Below are 20,753 nucleotides of genomic sequence, written 5' to 3'. Positions count from 1 at the left end.
CTCCAAGTGTGGCCTAACTAAGGTTCTATACAGCTGCAACATGACTTGCCAATTCTTATACTCAATGCCCCGGCCAATGAAGGCAAGCATGCCGTATGCCTTCTTGACTACCTTCTCCACCTGTGTTGCCCCTTTCAATGACCTGTGGACCTGTACTCCTAGATCTCTTTGACTTTCAATACTCTTGAGGGTTCTACCATTCACTGTATATTCCCTACCTGCATTAGACCTTCCAAAATGCATTACCTCACATTTGTCCGGATTAAACTCCATCTGCCATCTCTCCGTCCAAGTCTCCAGACAATCTAAATCCTGCTGTATCCTCCGACAGTCCTCATCGCTATCCGCAATTCCACCAACCTTTGTGTCGTCTGCAAACTTACTCATCAGACCAGTTACATTTTCCTCCAAATCATTTATATATACTACAAAGAGCAAAGGTCCCAGCACTGATCCCTGTGGAACACCACTGGTCACAGCCCTCCAATTAGAAAAGCATCCTTCCATTGCTACTCTCTGCCTTCTATGACCTAGCCAGTTCTGTATCCACCTTGCCAGCTCACCCCTGATCCCGTGTGACTTCACCTTTTGTACTAGTCTACCATGAGGGACCTTGTCAAAGGCCTTACTGAAGTCCATATAGACAACATCCACTGCCCTACCTGCATCAATCATCTTCGTGACCTCCTCGAAAAACTCTTATCAAGTTAGTGAGACACTTCCCTTCACAAAACCGTGCTGCCTCTCACTAATACGTCCATTTGCTTCCAAATGGGAGTAGATCCTGTCTCGAAGAATTCTCTCCAGTAATTTCCCTACCACTGAAGTAAGGCTCACCGGCCTGTAGTTCCCGGGATTATCCTTGCTACCCTTCTTAAACAGAGGAACAACATTGGCTATTCTCCAGTCCTCCGGGACATCCCCTGAAGACAGCGAGGATCCAAAGATTTCTGTCAAGGCCTCAGCAATTTCCTCTCCAGCCTCCTTCAGTATTCTGGGGTAGATCCCATCAGGCCCTGGGGACTTATCTACCGTAATATTTTTTAAGACACCCAACACCTCGTCTTTTTGGATCTCCATGTGACCCAGGCTATCTACACACCCTTCTCCAGACTCAACATCTACCAATTTCTTCTCTTTGGTGAATACTGATGCAAAGTACTCATTTAGTACCTCGCCCATTTCCTCTGGCTCCACACATAGATTCCCTTGCCTATCCTTCAGTGGGCCAATCCTTTCCCTGGCTACCCTCTTGCTTTTTATGTACGTGTAAAAAGCCTTGGGATTTTCCTTAACCCTATTTGCCAATGACTTTTCGTGACCCCTTCTCGCCCTCCTGACTCCTTGCTTAAGTTCCTTCCTACATTCCTTATATTCCACGCAGGCTTCGTCTGTTCCCAGCCTTTTAGCCCTGACAAATGCCTCCTTTTTCTTTTTGACGAGGCCTACAATATCACTCGTCATCCAAGGTTCCCGAAAATTGGCGTATTTATCCTTCTTCCTCACAGGAACATGCCGGTCCTGAATTCCTTTCCACTGCCCCTTGAAAGCCTCCCACATGTCAGATGTTGATTTGCCCTCAAACATCCGCCCCCAGTCTATGTTCTTCAGTTCCCGCCTAATATTGTTATAATTAGCCTTCCCCCAATTTAGCACATTCATCCTAGGACCACTCTTATCCTTGTCCACCAGTACTTTAAAACTTACTGAATTGTGGTCACTGTTACCGAAATGCGCCCCTACTGAAACATCTACCACCTGGCCGGGCTCATTCCCCAATACCAGGTCCAGTACCGCCCCTTCCCTAGTTGGACTGTCTACATATTGTTTTAAGAAGCCCTCCTGGATGCTCCTTACAAACTCCGCCCCGTCTAAGCCCCTGGCACTAAGTGAGTCCCAGTCAATATTGGGGAAGTTGAAGTCTCCCATCACCACAACCCTGTTGTTTTTACTCTTTTCCAAAATCTGTCTACCTATCTGCTCCTCTATCTCCCGCTGGCTGTTGGGAGGCCTGTAGTAAACCCCCAACATTGTGACTGCACCCTTCTTATTCCTGATCTCTACCCATATAGCCTCACTGCCCTCTGAGGTGTCCTCCCGCAGTACAGCTGTGATATTCTCCCGAACCAGTAGCGCACCTCCGCCTCCCCTTTTACATCCCCCTCTATCCCGCCTGAAACATCTAAATCCTGGAACGTTTAGCTGCCAATCCTGGCCTTCCCTCAACCAGGTCTCTGTAATGGCAACAACACTCAACTGCTACAACAACAGTACTAATCAACGGGCACGTGACGTCCTGCTTAATTGACTCTGGGAGCACGGAGAACTTCATACACCCTGACATGGTACGGCGCTGTTCTCGCCTCGTCCACCCCGTTAATCAAAAAATCTCCCTGGCCTCCGGCTCCCAGTCAATAGAGATAAAGGGGTTTTGTGTAGCAAACCTCACAATCCACGGAAGGGAGTTTAAAAATTACCGGCTCTATGTCCTTCCCCACCTTTGTGCGGCCACACTCCTAGGTTTAGACTTCCAGTGTAATCTCCAAAGTCTAATTTTCAAATTCTGTGGCCCTATATCCCCCCTCACTGTCTGCGGCCTCGCGACCCTCCAAGTCGATATCGCCTTCCTTGTTTGTGAACCTCATCCCGGATTGCAAACCCGTCGCCACCAGGAGCAGACGGTACAGTGCACAGGACCGGATCTTTATTAGGTCAGAGGTCCAAAGGCTACTGAGGGAAGGAGTCATTGAAGCTAGCAACAGTCCCTGGAGAGTAGTGGTGGTGAAGACCGGGGAGAAGTATAGGATGGTCATCGACTGCAGTCAGACCATCAACAGGTTTACGCAGCTGAACGCTTACCCTCGCCCCCGCATATCCGATCTGGTAAACAGGACCGAGCATTACAAGGTCTTCTCCACGGTGGATCTTAAGTCTGCCTACCACCAGCTCCCCATCCGCACTAGTGACCGCATGTACACTGTCTTCGAGGCAGATGGGCGGCTCTATCACTTCTTAAGGGTTCCCTTCGGTGTCACCAACGACGTCTCGGTCTTCCAGCGCGAGATGGACCGAATGGTTGACAGGTACGGTTTACGGGCAACATTCCCGTATGTCGATAACGTCACCATCTGCGGCCACGACCAGCAGGAGCACGACACCAACCTCCGATAATTCCTCTAGACCGCAAAGATCCTTAACCTTACATATAACAAGGATAAATGCGTGTTTAGCACCGACCGCCTAGCCATCCTCGGCTACATAGTGCAAAATGGAGTTATAGGCCCCGACCCTGAACGCATGCGCCCCCTTATGGGGTTCCCCCTCCCTCACTGCTTCAAGGCCCTGAAGTGCTGCCTCGGGTTTTTCAGTTACTACGCCCAGTGGATCCCCAACTATGCGGACAAGGCCCGTCCCCTGATCCAATCCACAGCTTTTTCCCTATCGATAGAGGCCCGCCAGGCCTTCAGCCGCATCAAAGCAGACATTGCAAAGGCCACGATGCACGCCATCGACTAGTCCCTCCCCTTCCAGGTCGAGAGCGACGCGTCTGACGTAGCTCTGGCGGCCACCCTCAACCAAGCGGGCAGGCCCGTGGCCTTCTTCTCACGTACCCTCCATGCTTCCGAAATCCGCCACTCCTCAGTCGAAAAGGAGGCCCAGGCCATAGTAGAAGCTGTGCGACATTGGAGGCATTACCTGGCCGGCAGGAGATTCACTCTCCTCACTGACCAATGGTCGGTTGCTTTCATGTTCGATAATGCACAGCGGGGCAAGATAAAAAACGACAAGATCTTGCGGTGGAGGATCAAACTCCACCTACAACTACGAGATCGTGTATCGTCCCGGGAAGCTAGATGAGCCTCCTGGTGCGCTGTCCCGGCACATGTGCCAACGCACAAGTGGACCGCCTCCGAGCCCTCCACGAGGACCTCTGCCACCCAGGGGTCACTCGCTTTTTCCACTTTATCAAGACCCGCAACCTGCCCTACTCCATCGAGGAGGTCAGGACAGATACCAGGAATTGCCAAATCTGTGCGGAGGGCAAGTCGCACTTCTACCGGCCAGAGAAAGCGCACCTGATAAAGGCTTTATCCGTTTGAACGCCTCAGCATGGACTTCAAAGGCCTCCTCCCCTCCACCGACCGCAACACGTACTTCCTGAACGTGATTGACGAGTACTCCCGGTTCCCATTCGCCATCCCCTGCCCCGACATGACCGCAACCACCGTCATCAAGGCCCTCCATAGCATCTTTGCACTGTTCTGGTTCCCCGCTTACATACATAGTGATAGGGGGTCCTCCTTTATGAGCGACAAACTGCGTCAATTCCTGCTCAGCAAGGGCATCGCCTCGAGCAGGACGATCAGTTACAACCCACCGGTAACGGACAGGTAGAGAGGGAGAACGGAACGGTCTGGAAGGCCATCCTACTGGCCCTGCGGTCCAGAATCTCCCAGTCTCCCGCTGGCAGGAAGTCCTCCCGGACGCCCTCCACTCCATCCGGTCACTGCTTTGTACCACAACCAACCAAAGACCTCACGAATGTCTCCTTGTCTTCCCCAGGAAGTCCCCCTCTGGGATCTCGCTCCCGACCTGGCTGGCAGCTCCAGGACCCATCCTGCTCTGAAAACACGTGCGGGCGCACAAGTCGGACCCGTTGGTCGAGAGGGTCCATCTTCTCCACGCTAACCCCCAGTACGCCGATGTGGCGTACCCCGACGGCCGACAAGATACCGTCTCCCTACGAGACCTGGCGCCCGTCGGAGCCCCACGCACACCCCAGCCACCAGTTCCACCCTCCCTCCCACCAGTGCACCTTACAGGAGGATCGGTCCTTCCGCCGGCCCCGTCTCGGCCCCCCCCACCCACCGACGCACCCCGCAGGCGCTCCCTTCCCAGGTCAACCGTTTTCCTCACCAGCGCCGTCTAGGGGTGACAAAGCTGCCATGGAGATCGAGGCCACGCCCCCGGAGTCACAGACGCCCGAGCCTCCACCGGAGTCACCACCGAAGCTCCGACGATCACGGAGGACGACCAGGGCCCCCGATCGACTGATTGCTTCATTTTAAGGTGTATACTTAATTATGAATCATAAATAGTAAATAGAATTGTAAATAGTTACAAAACGCTATACGTAGGTATTACGGTACCTCCATAACTATAATTTCTACCACTTTACCATGTTGTAATATCAGGCCACCACCCCAGCCGGACTCTTTTTTTAACAGAGGGTGAATGTGGTAGTCTGTGTAGAGGTATTACGGTACCTGGCAATGCTGGAACACCATTGGTAGATATTGTATGTTTCCTATTGGTCAAGCTGTATGGTAGCTCCGCACTGCAAAGCGGGGTATAAGAGCCTATGTCGCCCCAGCAGCCTTCATTCTGTACCTGAGCTGCTACATTCTGTACCTGAGCTGCTAGGGGAAACATCTAGCTTATTAAAGCCTTAAGTTGGACTACAACCTCGCCTTATTGGTCATTGATCGTGCATCACCTTTGTCGTCGCCTTACATCTTCACAATTTACTTCCCTATCTATCTTTGTATAATCGGCAAATTTAACAACTGCACCTTCAGTCCCTTCATCTAAATCATTGATATAATTGTAAAAAGCTGAGTCCCCAGCACTGATCTCTGTGGCACACCGCACTGCCAACCAGAAAAAAAACCATTTAAGTTTAGCCTCTGTTTCCTGTTAGCTACTGTCACGATCCTAGTTGATGCTATAGAATGTAATCAACTCCACCTCCTCATGCGCAAGGCCTGATGCACCTTGGGCACAGAGCACACCTGACATGAACCAGAATGAGCGGGTCTTCGTGGAGGTGGAGAACGGTGCCAGGTAGGCCCGGCCAACCACACTCACGTGTTCTGGGCCTACCCCAGCCTTCTTTCAGGCAATGTCCAAGGTTGGGGGATGAGGATGGAGCCGAGCCCAAAAGTGGCAGCCTTTGAGGTATCGGCCCAGCCAGAACTATTTATGGGGAAGGGGGCTAACGCCCTTGCCTTTGATTCCCTAATCGCCCGCTGGAAAATCCTGCTCCACTGGCGATCAGCAGCACTGCCCGCAGCTGCAGACTGGCTGGCAGACCTGTCGGGATTTCTCCATCTGGAGAAATCAAATTCGGCGTCACAAAACGTGGAGGCAAATCACCAACTTGTTCCAGGGCCTGTCCGAGGCTAACAGTCAGTAGAGCGAGGGGGGGGGGGGGGGGGGGCACACGGGAGGCAACGTGACTGCAGGGAACAGATAGGGAGGGGGGAAGGCCGGAAAGCAGTCAAAAGAGATATCAGGGGCCCCAAAGCAAGGCCACAAGAAAAAGTACCCTCAACGAAACACCAAACGTGGGGGGTGGGGGCCCAAAGTGGGGAAGGGGAAAGCAACGCAGACATGTAAATAGAAGATAACCGCCCACTGTACAACAAGCAACCCAAGAAATGATCCTGAAACAACAAAAGGAGGGAGAGGGGGGGTCGATACCAAGGGAAATGTCTTGTATATTGTAACCAACGCTGAATGTACAGTGCATAAAACGTAAAACTTCAATAAAAACACTGAGAACAGAATGGAATCCAGGCTCGGAAGATCACAACTTTTACTTTCGTTTCAGAAAACGTGGAGGAACGGAGCCACATGACCAAACGAAACATGTATTAAACATGAGAAGTTTGACCATGATACAATACTCCCCCTTATCTTCACAAATGCGCACAGTTGTCAAAGATACCACCCCACTCTGAAACCAAATGGCTGCTGCCACACAACCCAACTTCCATGGATTTCCCTCACAGATGGTTGTCATGTGAGGGTTTCCAAATTCCACTCCAGAAAGACGTACTTTGAAATCATCTGCCAAACAGTGCTTTCCATAAGCCTTCCACCCTGATGGTGCCCCTGATTGCTAAGCAATAGCTTTATACTCCGGCCAGCTGGTTTACTTAGTAGCCCTCACTAAGCACAATAGAAGCACCATTTTATCTGAAACTAAAAAAATCTCCAGATGTAAACACCTTTGTCCAGCATGAATCTAACTATAGATTTACCCTTCCTTATACAGAAACATTGAATTAAACCCACTTAAATCCATACCTTATTTCTAATAGGTAACAATACAAATATAGATCACTTGAAACTATCTGTTTCCCTGACACTCGCCAACCTTCTATCCACGCCAATATGCTACCCCTTCACAATGAGCTTTTATTTTTCATCGTAACCTTTGAAGGGTCACCTTCTGAAACTCTTGAGCGGGATTTACGGGCTGTTCAGGCCGGTGCCCGGGTTTCCTGGCAACGAGGGGTGCCGTCACCGGGAAATCCCGTTGACAGCGGCGGGATCGGTAGACCCCCCTGGCGGGCTGCCTCCGATGCTGAAAAACACGTGGTGGGACTGGGTGAGTAAACCCCGCCCTCTAACTACAGTTCATCTACCAGTTCTTCTTTATCCACCACATGTGTTATTTCTTCAAAGACGTCTGATGAATTTGTTGAACATATTTCCCTTTCACCAAACCATGTTGACTCCGCCTGATTGCCTGGAATTATTCCAAGGGCCTGTGAGAACATCTTTATTAATGGCTTCTGACATTTTCCCTATCAGAGATGTTCGGCTAACTGGCCTGTAGTTTCCCACTTTTTGCTCCCCCACCCCCCCAACGTTTCTTATTTTACGACCTAATAGAAACTTCCCTCAATCTAGGGAATTTTGGAAAATGAAAACTTGTGCATTAACTATCTCATTAGTTACTTCTTTCAAGACCTTGGGGTGTAGTCCATCAGGACCTGGGGATGTGTCAGCGCGCAGACCCATCCATTTGCTCAATACCACTTCCCTGATGATTGGAATTTTCCTCAATTCCTCTGTCCCTTCCATTTCTTTTTTAAACCTTTTTCCAATTAAGGGACAATTTTAGCGTGGCCAATCCACCTACCCTGCACATCTTTCGGTTTGGGGGGCGGGGAGACCCACGCAGACACGGGGCGAATGTGCAAACTCCAGACGGACAGTGACCCCGGGCCGGGATCGAACCCGGGTCCTCGGCGCCGTGAGGCAGCAGGGCTAACCCACCGTGCCACCTGTTAGAATTTTATGTTCCTATGAAATCCCCTCTCGCTATTCTAAATTCCAATGAATATAATCCTAACCGACGTGGTCTCTCCCCATATGACTGTCCTGCCAGCCCAGGAATCAGCCTGGTAAACCTTCGCTGCACTCCCTCCATAGCGAGAACATCCTTCCTCAGATAAAGGCAGCACGGTAGCATTGTGGATAGCACAATTGCTTCACAGCTCCAGGGTCCCAGGTTCGATTCCGGCTTGGGTCACTGTCTGTGCGGAGTCTGCACATCCTCCCCGTGTGTGCGTGGGTTTCCTCCGGGTGCTCCGGTTTCCTCCCACAGTCCAAAGATGTGCAGGTTAGGTGGATTGGCCATGTTAAATTGCCCTTGTGTCCAAAATTGCCCTTAGTGTTGGGTGGGGTTACTGGGTTATGGGGATAGGATGGAGGTGTTGACCTTGGGTAGGGTGCTCTCTCCAAGAGCCGGTGCAGACTCGATAGGCCGAATGGCCTCCTTCTGTACTGTAAATTCTATGATAATAAGGACACCAAACTGCGCACAATACTCCAGGTGTAGCCTCACCAATGACCTATAAAACTCAAGTAAAACATCTCTATTCCTGTTCTCAAATCCTCTCACTATGAGGGCCAACATACCATTTGCCTTCTTTACTGCCTGCTGTACCTGCGCGCTTACTTTCAGCGACTGATGCACAAGGACACCAAGGTCTCGCTGAGTAACCACCTCTCTCATTTGCATTCACTGAAATAATAATCTGCCTTCCTATTTTTGCTACCGAAGCGGTACCCACACTTACCCACATTATACTGCATCGCCATGCATAAGCCCACTCACTCAGTCGTGGTCTTTGTGTAACTGTGGGTCTTTGTGCTTTTCCTCCTTTAGGACATTGAGTTCATTGCAAAAGGCTCCTTTGGACCGATTCTGAAAGTTTGTCAAAGGAGTGATGAGCAGATCTACGCTGTAAAGGTAATTATCAAAGCAGGTTAACAGCATGGGGTTAGATACAGAGTAAAGCTCCCTCTACACTGTCCCCATCAAACACTCCCAGGACAGGTACAGCACGGGGTTAGATACAGAGTAAAGCTCCCTCTACACTGTCCCCATCAAACATTCCCAGGACAGGTACAGCACGGGGTTAGATACAGAGTAAAGCTCCCTCTACACTGTCCCCATCAAACACTCCCAGGGCAGGTACAGCACGGGGTTAGATACAGAGTAAAGCTCCCTCTACACTGTCCCCATCAAACACTCCCAGGACAGGTACAGCACAGGGTTAGATACAGAGTAAAGCTCCCTCTACACTGTCCCAATAATGTAATTTAGCGTCAGCTGAAACAGGTCACCCATGTGTGCCGTGTTTCTGACATTTCCATTTTCCACATCAGCCTCCTGTTTGCGAGTTGAATATGTTGATGTTGACAGTCTGTCTTGCTGTAATGAAATGATGTCCCACATTCCCGGTCACCCTGTCACCAATGCTGACCCCCCCACAGGTGCTGCTGAAAGCGGAGGTTGTTCGACAGGGAATCCTGCAGCAGTGTAAAGATGGAGTCATCATTCAGGTACTTAACCCTTGTGCAGTTTGTGTGTGTCTCTGCTGCCATCACCATGTTCTGCCGACCCCCACCTCAGCCACACTCATTGGCCCCTCACTTTCTCTTCTTTCTCCCCCACCCCCTGCTCTCCTGCACCCCCTCCCTAGCCCAGCCAGCGCACCGATTATCCACCTTTCTATTTTAGCTGCCCTGGCCTGAGGATGGGGCCAGTCTTCAGCTCGGTGAGAGTAGAGCTGCTCCTGATGTAACTGACCCCCCCCCCCACACACACCCTGTACAGTCAAGAGATCAACACAATATTCTCGTGGATTCATCGAAATAAATCTCCGTCCTGGTTCCTTATGAAAATTCTAGCACGGAGTGTTGGCGGGATGTTTGACTGCGTGCGGCATCGTGGGCTATCCTGATTGGGACCCCATTCCCAGACTCATTCATGCAGGATTTCCAGACACCCAGCGGGAAACGATCCTCCACCTAACCCCCGGGACCATGGCCGGAATTCTCCAATGTTGGGATTCTCTGTTCCCGCTGGCACTTCTCCGCCGCCGCGGGTTTCCCAGCAGTACGGGCTGGCTTCAGTGGGAAATCCCATGGACAAGTGGCTGGCGGGAGGATCCCATCACCAGGGAACTGCGAACCGCCGGGAACCAGGTGGCTGGGGGAACGGGGCAATCCGGCCGCAAGATTCCTTCCCACTGAACTAGGCGATCCCAAGCTGGGACACGCATGTGCGTGCCTTAGGACAAAACTGGCTGTATGTTCCCACTGACCCGTCTGGGTGGGCCAGAGCTGGAAGGTGTGGGGAGCTGCTGTGTGTCTGTCTGGAGATAAACTTCGAAATTGCTCTTTTTAACCTCTTCCCCCTCCTACAATTAGGCTCCAACGTGAGTAAATGTCCCCCCCCCATCCCACCTCATCGCCCAGCTAGTTGTTCCCCCTCCCCAGCTTCTTGTTCTTCCCCACCCACCCCCCAAGCAGATGACTTCCCACCCCAGCTCGTGTGTCCCCCCCCCCCACCCCACCTTGTGGTTCCCCTCTCTTCCTGGAGCTGGGGGAGGTCTGGCTGGCTGACCTTGCTCCTGATCCAGAAACCAGGCTTGTGTTCTGGCCAGTTTACAAAATTGAGGAATAAACTTTTTAAAAATACATTTAGTGTACCCAATTCTATTTTTCCAATTAAGGGGCAATTTAGCGTGGCCAATCCACCTACCCTGCACATGTTTGGGTGGTGGGGGTGAGACCGACCCAGACACTGGGAGAATGTGCAAACTCCACACGGACAGTGACCCAGGGCCGGGATCGAACCCGGGTCCTTGGCGCCGTGAGGCAGCAGTGCTAACCACCGCACCACCGTGCTGCCCAGATTGAGGAATAATCTGATCAGGATGTTTAAACTGCTCAAAGATTTGCTGGGACGGATAACGAAAAATTAAGTTCCTCTGGTGGGGGAGCAACAGCAACAAAATGTGCATTTAGGTAACGCCTTTACTGGAGTGTCGAGCCGGGCCATTCGGGGGCGAAATCAGAGAGGACATCCCCACACGAGGCAGAGGGGAAATCTGCAGCTCATTTCCCTCAAAGGATGGGGATCAATTGGAACGTCCCAAGACTGAGTTATGAGGTGGGGGGGATTTCGCTGGCCTCCTCCTGCCTCCTATCGTCTTTGTTACCACCCGACACGTCCTTGCCAGAGCTCCTGCTGACGTTTTCCTGTGACTCCCCACCTGACGCCCCCACCCTGCCTCGCCGCCCCTGACTCGGGAGCTGTCTGTGGAAATGTTTTCTTCTCCTTTTCCTTCCCAGAAGCAGGTTGACCATCCGTTCGTGCAGGGTTTACGGGAGTGCTGGCAGACCTCACGCCTGCTCTTCATTAGTGAGTTCACCGGCGCACCAGAGATTACCCCAGCTCTGGTGCCTGTGTGGTTTTTGGTTAGTTGTGTGTGTGTGTAGCTACTGGCCCATAGAGTAGCCCCCCCCCCCCGGCCCCCCTGCCAGTTTACACAATTCACCTCCAGCTCTCACCATTGTGGAGACGGGGACTGCTGAGGGAGCAGAGACCCGAACAATATCAACCATGATTGGCTAAACACTGAAAATTAATAAACCCAGGAGAGGCTGCAAAGGTACAACGTCCTAGCGATGGCCGGGATGAGAGATGGGAGAGCGGGGGGGGCGGGGATGAGAAGAATTTATTTTACCGCAGCGATCTGGAATGCAAAGCCCGAGAATGTGGTGGAGGCAGGGTCTTTGAAAAGGCAACAGGATCACCCCCTGAAAAGGAATGATTTGCAGGGCTAGAGCGACTGGTACGGGGTGAGTTTCTCTTTTGGTGGGCCAGCACAGGCCAGGCGGGCTGAATGGCCTCCTTCTGTGCTCTAACTATTTTAAGATTCTATGTCTAGGGGGCTCCAATACAACTGGGGTAGGAGGTCACCTTTCAGGCATACCTCTGGTTAGATCATATCCGGCGCACTGAGCAGCTGGGGGCATCACTTCTCCGGGAGGAGATATTGGCCTTGGAGGGAGTGCAGTGCAGATTTACCAGAATGACATTTGGGGCAGAAAGGGTTAAAATTTCAGTCGAGGTCACTCAAACTGAGATCGTAATCTCATAGAATTTACAGTACAGAAGAAGGCCACTCGGCCCATCAAGTCTGCACCGGCCCTTGGAAAGACCACCATTCCCAAGCCCACAGCTCCATCCTCTGCCCGTAACCCCATCTAACATTTTTTGGACACCAAGGGAAAATTTAGCGTGGCCAAGCTTCCTAACCTGCTCATCTTTGGACTGTGGGAGGAAACCGGAGCACCCGGAGGAAACCCACGCAGACACGGGGAGAACGTGCAGACTCCGCACAGACAGTGACCCAAGCCGGGAATCGAACCTGGGACCCTGGAGCTGTGAAGCAATTGTGCTAACCACAATGTTACCGTGCTCTGTGATCAGAGTCGTCAGGAAATCAGAGAGCACATCCCTAGATGCACACAGGATCACTATTGGATATTTCCGCAAATAAGTTGGTAAATCTAGCCCCAGGGTGTTAAAGTTAGTGGCGGACTTTTCAGGAGCGAAATGAGGAATCACTTCCACGTACAAAAGGGTGATTGAAGTTTGGAACTCTCTTCCACAAGCGGCCATTGACGATCAATCATTAACTTTAAATCTGAAATTGATAGATTTTTGTGAAGCAAAGGTATTTGGGGATCTGGGCACCTAGAGTTAGAACAGGGGACTGCCATGGTCGAAGTTTTGGTGGGACAGGCTCGGGTAGAATGGCCTCCTCCAGTTATTATGAGGAATTCAGCAGCTTATCCACAATGGTGAGCAGAGTAGAATTGTCGTGAGTGAGTGTGCGTGTGTGTGCGCACGTCCTCACTTTGCACTGCTTATTGCCATCTATCCTTCAAAACACCAGCCTGACTTCTCCAAGAGTATGTGCAGAAATTGGGAGTTAAATAAATGGGAACCATGTGGAGAGGACAGGGTGTCATGGCACCGGGCGAGGTGCATTAACCTGACCGGTTTCTGGGGCCCTGGGACAAAAGGGAGTGTAAATTTGCCCAATCCGAGGACAGGACAGCTTTTCGGAGAGGGGCCGAGGGTTTGAGAATGGTTCCAGCGATGAGGGATTGAGTCCCACGGAGAGGCAGGGGTTGCTCTCCATAGAGCAGGGACAGCTGAGAGAAGACTTGATGGAGGTGTTTAAAATTGCGAAGGATGTTGTGGCCAAAGAGTCGATATCAGGGGCGGCGCAGGTTTAAGGCGGAAGCGAGATGAGCAAAAAAGGATTTTGTGAATTGGGTGGTTGGGATTTGGAGCCTGCTGCCTGGGGAGTTGGAAGCGGATTCACTGGCAGCAGCAGAAGGGAATTGTGAAGTGAAAGAGTGGGGAAGTGGCATTGCCCTTCAAAAAGAGCCAGTACAGATTCAATGGGCCACATATCCTCCCTCTTTGCTGTGCTTGCCTGTAATTCACTGATGCTCCTTTGGGACATCAGGGATAACACTAAGTGAATCATCCCAGTATTGACAGGGCGGAGGACAGTGAGGCTTCAATCCCATTCTGCAGCAGTCTGTTTGATGCGAGTTCTCAGGCCTGAGCTATTCCTGGGATATTTGAGTATGATGCTGCTTATTGCTGTGAGACTGGGTGAACCCTGTGGCTGCCCTGTCCACAATGTTTTCACTGGAACTGACTGTCTCCTCACTCATTATCTTCCTGCAGTGTGTGATTACCAAGGTGCTGGAGATCTCCACATGCTCTGGAGAGACTGTGCGCCCTTTGCCGAGGGCAGGGCACGAGTGTTTGCAGCCGAGTTGGGTTCTGCCATTGGTGAGTAGACAAGAATCATCTGGAACGTTTGTTCAGATTTCTCTCCAGAAAGCTCATGCCCACAGCCCAGTCAGAGCTGAGGGAGTGCTGCACTGTCAGAGGGTCAGTACTGAGGGAGTCCCGCACTGTCAGAGGGTCAGTATTGAGGGAGTGCTGCACTGCCAGGGGGTCAGTACTGAGGGAGTGCTGCACTGTCAGAGGGTCAGGACTGAGGGAGTGCCGCACTGTCAGAGGGTCAGTACTGAGGGAGTGCGGCACTGTCAGAGGGTCAGTACTGAGGGAGTGCTGCACTGTCAGAGGGTCAGTACTGAGGGAGTGCCACACTGTCAGAGGGTCAGTACTGAGGGAATTCTGCACTGTCAGAGGGTCAGTACGGAGGGAGTGCTGCACTGTCAGAGGGTCAGTACGGAGGGAGAGCTGCACTGTCAGAGGCTCAGTACTGAGGGTGTGCCGCACTGTCAGAGGGTCAGTACGGAGGGAGGGCTGCACTGTCAGAGGATCAGTACTGAGGGAGTGCTGCACTGTCAGAGGGTCAGTACTGAGGGAATGCTGCACTGTCAGAGGGTCAGTACTGACGGAGGGCTGCACTGTCAGAGGGTCAGTACTGAGGGAATGCTGCACTGTCAGAGGGGCAGTACTGAGGGAGTGCTGCACTGTCAAAGGGTCAGTACTGAGGGAGTGCCGCACTGTCAGAGGGTCAGTACTGAGGGAGTGCCGCACTGTCAGAGGGTCAGTACTGAGGGAGTGCTGCACTGTCAGAGGGTCAGTACAGAGGGAGTGCCGCACTGTCAGAGGGTCAGTACTGAGGGAATGCTGCACTGTCAGAGGGTCAGTACTGAGGAAGTGCCGCACTGTCAGAGGGTCAGTACTGAGGGCGTGCCGCACTGTCAGAGGGTCAGTACTGAGGGAGTGCTGCACTGTCAGAGGGTCAGTACTGAGGGAGTGCTGCACTGTCAGAGGGTCAGTACTGAAGGAGTGCCGCACTGTCAGAGGGTCAGTACGGAGGGAGTGCTGCACTGTCAGAGGGTCAGTACTGAGTAAGTGCCGCACTGTCAGAGGGTCAGTACTGAGGGCGTGCTGCACAGTCAGAGGGTCAGTACTGAGGGAGTGCTGCACTGTCAGAGGGTCAGTAGTGAGGGAGTGCCGCACTGTCAGAGGGTCAGTACGGAGGGAGGGCTGCACTGTCAGAGGGTCAGTACTGAGGGAGTGCTGCACTGTCAGAGGGTCAGTACTGAGAAAGTGCCGCACTGTCAGAGGGTCAGTACGGAGGGAGGGCTGCACTGTCAGAGGGTTAGTACTGAGGGAGTGCTGCACTGTCAGAGGGTCAGTACTGAGGGAGAGCCGCACTGTCAGAGGGTTAGTACGGAGGGAGGGCTGCACTGTCAGAGGGTTAGTACGGAGGGAGGGCTGCACTGTCCGAAGTGTTGTCTTTTGGATGTAACATTTAAAGTGAATCCCGGCCTGGATGTAATGGGTCGCACGGCCACCATTTTGAAGAAAAGTAGGGAGCTTCTTCCTGGAGTTCTGGCCAATATTTATCCCTCAATCAATGTGACAAAAACATTTTGTAATGGAATCCTCCGGTGCACCCGTTGGCTGCCAGACGTCCTACATTATAACAAGTGCCGACACTTTGAAAGTCCTTCATTGATTGTAAAACACATTTCGACATCCTGAGGTTGTGAAAGGGGCTCGAGAATTGCTCCTTTGTCTCTCGGTTACTGGAGTTGTTACTGGGTGTTTATTTTGTGATTCTCCACCTCCAGGGTTCCTCCATGATATTGGTGTCGTTCATCGCGACGTGAAGGTAAGAAACTCTCACTTTCCACGGCGCTCGTCGCTTCATTCTGGTCTGTAGCATGTGGGGAAGTCCCCATATGCTGGAGATAGATGAAGCTCCAGACTTCCGGCTGGGTTGTCTGGGTTGTAGGCTGGAGGGACGGACCCAATGGAGTGTCTCGTTCCCGCGGTCTTCTGAGTGAGTTGGAGCTTGGTCAGGTGGCATCAGAGTGTTTGTGCTTCCTGTCCCTCCAACCTGCTTATGAATCAGCTGTTAAACTTTAAACTTTGTCTTTTTCAGATGGAGAATGTACTTCTGAACGATCGAGGTAAGCAGCGGGGCGGGTGGAAGCTGGGATTCATTACCATATGTAATGTGTCACTGATTGTAATGGACAGGGATTGTCTGTGAGGGTATTGGACTGTAATATGTAACCGTAACAGGTACTGCCGTTGAACGGTGGGTACTGTAATATGTCACTGACTGTAACTCTTGCCCTAGTTTTCAAATCCCTCCGTGACCTTGTCCCTCCTAATCTCTCTAATCTCTGCAAGCTTTCCAGTCCTCCAAGATCTCTGCTTTGCTCTAATTCTGGCCCCTCGAGCCTCCCCAGTATTCATCGCTGCACCATCGTAGGCCACGTCTCCAGCAATCGAGACCCGAAGCTCTGGAATTCCCTCTCTAAACCTCTCCGACTCTCTCTCTACCTCCCTTTCCTTCTTGTCGGTCACTCCTTAAACGTACCTCTTTGGCCAGTATGCTAATGTGTGGGTATGTGTCAACATTTGCTATATAACCCTCCCGTGGAGCTCCTTGGGGTTTTATTACGTTACAGGTTCTGTAAATACAAATCGGTGACAGTTCATTCCGGATCCTAACCACTCGCTGCGTGAATCTGTCTCCACCACACTCACAGACAGTACATTCCAGATCCTAACCACTCGCTGTGTGAACCTGCCTCCACCACACTCACAGACAGTACATTCCAGATCCTAACCACTCGCTGTGTGAACTTGCCTCCACCACACTCTCAGACAGTACATTCCAGATCCTAACCACTCGCTGTGTGAACTTGCCTCCACCACACTCTCAGACAGTACATTCCAGATCCTAACCACTCGCTGCGTGAATCTGTCTCCACCACACTCACAGACAGTACATTCCAGATCCTAACCACTCGCTGTGTGAACTTGCCTCCACCACACTCTCAGACAGTACATTCCAGATCCTAACCACTCGCTGTGTGAACCTGCCTCCACCACACTCTCCGACAGTACATTTCAGATCCTAACCACTCGCTGTGTGAACCTGCCTCCACCACACTCTCAGACAGTACATTCCAGATCCTAACCACTCGCTGTGTGAACCTGCCTCCACCACACTCTCAGACAGTACATTCCAGATCCTAACCACTCGCTGTGTGAATCTGTCTCCACCACACTCTCAGACAGTACATTCCAGATCCTAACCACTTACTGTGTGAACCTGCCTCCACCACACTCTCAGACAGTACATTCCAGATCCTAACCACTCGCTGTGTGAACCTGCCTCCACCACACTCTCAGACAGTTAATTCCAGATCCTAACCACTCGCTGTGTGAACCTGCCTCCACCACACTCTCAGACAGTACATTCCAGATCCTAACCACTCGCTGTGTGAACCTGCCTCCACCACTCTCTCAGACAGTGCATTCCAGATCATAACCACTCGCTGTGTGAATCTGCCTCCACCACACTCACAGACAGTACATTCCAGATCCTAACCACTCGCTGTGTGAATCTGCCTCCACCACACTCTCAGACAGTACATTCCAGATCCTAACCACTCGCTGTGTGAATCTGCCTCCACCACACTCACAGACAGTACATTCCAGATCCTAACTACTCGCTGTGTGAATCTGCCTCCACCACACTCTCAGACAGTACATTCCAGATCCTAACCACTCGCTGTGTGAATCTGCCTCCACCACACTCACAGACAGTACATTCCAGATCCTAACCACTCGCTGTGTGAATCTGCCTCCACCACACTCAGACAGTACATTCCAGATCCTAACCACTCGCTGTGTGAATCTGCCTCCACCACACTCTCAGACAGTACATTCCAGATCCTAACCACTCGCTGTGTGAATCTGCCTCCACCACACTCAGACAGTACATTCCGGATCCTAACCACTCGCTGTGTGAATCTGCCTCCACCACACTCTCAGACAGTACATTCCGGATCCTAACCACTCGCTGCGTGAATCTGCCTCCACCACACTCACAGACAGTACATTCCAGATCCTAACCATTCGCTGTGTGAACCTGCCTCCACCACACTCTCAGACAGTACATTCCAGATCCTAACCACTCGCTGTGTGAACATGCCTCCACCACACTCTCAGACAGTGCATTCCAGATCCTAACCACTCGCTGTGTGAATCTGCCTCCACCACACTCTCAGACAGTGCATTCCAGATCATAACCACTCGCTGTGTTAATCTGTCTCCACCACACTCAGACAGTACATTCCAGATCCTAACCACTCGCTGTGTGAATCTGCCTCCACCACACTCACAGACAGTACATTCCAGATCCTAACCACTCGCTGTGTGAATCTGCCTCCACCACACTCTCAGACAGTACATTCCAGATCCTAACCACTCGCTGTGTGAATCTGTCTCCACCACACTCTCGGACAGTACATTCCAGATCCTAACCACTCGCTGTGTGAATCTGCCTCCACCACACTCTCAGACAGTACATTCCAGATCCTAACCACTCGCTGTGTGAATCTGCCTCCACCACACTCTCAGACAGTACATTCCAGATCCTAACGTCTCGCTGTGTGAATCTGCCTTCACCACACTCTCAGACAGAACATTCCAGATCTTAACCACTCGCTGTGTGACCCTGCCTCCACCACACTCTCAGACAGTGCATTCTAGATCCTAACCACTCGCTGTGTGAATCTGTCTCTCTCACTCTCAGACAGTACATTCCAGATCCTAACCACTCGCTGTGTGAATCTGCCTCCACCACACTCACAGACCGTACATTCCAGATCCTAACCACTCGCTGTGTGAACCTGTCTCTCTCACTCTCAGACAGTACATTCCAGATCCTAATCACTCGCTGTGTGAATCTGCCCCCACCACGCTCTCACAGTACATTCCAGATCCTAACCACTCGCTGTGTGACCCTGCCTCCACCACGCTCTCAGACAGTACATTCCAGATCCTAACCACTCGCTGTGTGAATCTGCCTCCACCACGCTCTCAGACAGTACATTCCGGATCCTAACCACTCGCTGTGTGACCCTGCCTCCACCACACTCTCAGACAGTGCATTCTAGATCCTAACCACTCGCTGTGTGAATCTGTCTCTCTCACTCTCAGACAGTACATTCCAGATCCTAACCACTCGCTGTATGAATCTGCCTCCACCACGCTCTCAGACAGTACATTCCAGATCCTAACCACTCGCTGTGTGACCCTGCCTCCACCACACTCTCAGACAGTACATTCCAGATCCTAACCACTCGCTGTGTGACCCTGCCTCCACCACACTCTCAGACAGTATATTCCAGATCCTAACCACTCGCTGCATTGAAACATTTTTCTTCATGTCACCATTGGCTCATTTGCATCACCTGATCACCTGATATCATCGTCCCCGGGTTCTCAACCCATCCGCCCAATGGGAACAGTTTCTCCCTATCGACTCTGTAGAGACCCCTCATGATTTCACCTCTATCAAACCTGTCCATCTTCTCTTCGCCAAGGAAATTCAGGCCAAGCTTCTGCACATTACTCGAGTCTCTGGGACCATTTTTCTCCGCCTGCTCCACATCCCTCCTCCTTTTGTGCCCAGAATTCGACACGCTGCTCCACTTTATGCCGAACTAGCGTTTATACAGCTTCATCAAAGATTCCTTGCTTTTGCAATTGCTTCACCTCTCTCAAAGCCCAGGCTCCTGTCTACTGTAACAGCCACCTATCTGCCTATTCTTCCAACCAGTCACCCTCCTCACAGGATTCCTCCCTCTTCTCTCTGTCGACCCTATCAAATCCTTTAATCATCAGCTTTGTAATGGGTAAGTATTGTTCTGGAACCAGATACAACATTTCTCTCTCTCTCTCTCTCAGGCCACGTCAGGTTGACAGATTTTGGTTTGTGCCGTAGACTGTGCCGTGGAGAGAGGGCTCACACCATCTGTGGAACCATTCAGTACATGGGTAAGGTCACTGGGGGTGGGGGTCGGGAGGGGAGGGCGGTACGGTCACTGTAGGGGAGGGGAAAGGGGTACGGTCACTGTGTGGGTCATTGGGGAGAGGATAAGGTCATGGGTTAAGGGGGCAAGATCACTGGGGAGGGGGCAAGGTTCATGAGGGAGAGGTCACCGGAGAGAGAGAGGAGGGAAGGTCGCTGAGGGGAAAGGTCACAGCGGGGGTGGGCAATGGCCACTAAGGGGTGGGGTCTGTCTCGGTCTGTTCGAAATGCCTTGAAATAGCGTCGAGCCTCCCAAATGTTCGGGCGGCTTTACAACTGGAGAACTCCATCCTGAATATTAAATCTCTCTATTGAGAAAGAATAGAGAATCTCGACCCACGGCCACCACGTTAGTGCGAACATTCCATCTTTCAAATTCTTATCTATTCGTTGTTAAGTGTAAAGTTTAAAAGGAATCTGCTTTATGTCATGGGCTGGCCTTCAATATTCTGCAGTATTGCCCCTTGGAACGGCAGCTGTGAGACCTGCTCACATTCCCCCACACTGAATCCGGTTTTAATCTGCTACTTTGGGCAGGTACCAAGAAAAGGCGGGATACGTTCCGACACTTTCTGAGGTATTATTCCCAATAGGTGCCCAGTTTAACAGCATTATGAAAAGCCTAGCATTCTTCACACACTTTGTGTTGACCGGGGATTTACTGTATTAAACATCGGGGACAAGTTGGCGTCACAGCAGAGTTTGGAGATTGTTAACAATGGGGTACAGCAGGTATCATTGTGCGGA

General features: G+C 51.5%; 1 protein-coding gene across 1 annotated transcript in view; it reads left to right on the top strand.

The window, feature by feature from the left end:
- Positions 1 to 20,753, top strand: part of rskrb (ribosomal protein S6 kinase related b) — a 34,035-nt gene that overhangs the window by 3,958 nt on the left and 9,324 nt on the right. The window contains exons 3-9 of the mRNA XM_072469964.1: positions 8,966 to 9,049; positions 9,577 to 9,645; positions 11,443 to 11,512; positions 13,865 to 13,972; positions 15,739 to 15,779; positions 16,053 to 16,080; positions 19,883 to 19,972. Of these exons, the coding sequence (XP_072326065.1) occupies positions 8,966 to 9,049; positions 9,577 to 9,645; positions 11,443 to 11,512; positions 13,865 to 13,972; positions 15,739 to 15,779; positions 16,053 to 16,080; positions 19,883 to 19,972 (490 nt within the window). The remainder of the gene's footprint in view (positions 1 to 8,965; positions 9,050 to 9,576; positions 9,646 to 11,442; positions 11,513 to 13,864; positions 13,973 to 15,738; positions 15,780 to 16,052; positions 16,081 to 19,882; positions 19,973 to 20,753) is intronic.

Source organism: Scyliorhinus torazame, chromosome 12 (genome assembly GCF_047496885.1).
Source record: "Scyliorhinus torazame isolate Kashiwa2021f chromosome 12, sScyTor2.1, whole genome shotgun sequence".
NCBI classification, from domain to species: domain Eukaryota; kingdom Metazoa; phylum Chordata; class Chondrichthyes; order Carcharhiniformes; family Scyliorhinidae; genus Scyliorhinus; species Scyliorhinus torazame.
The sequence above is the reverse complement of the archived record's forward strand: the minus strand, read 5'-3'. Positions and strand labels throughout refer to the sequence as shown.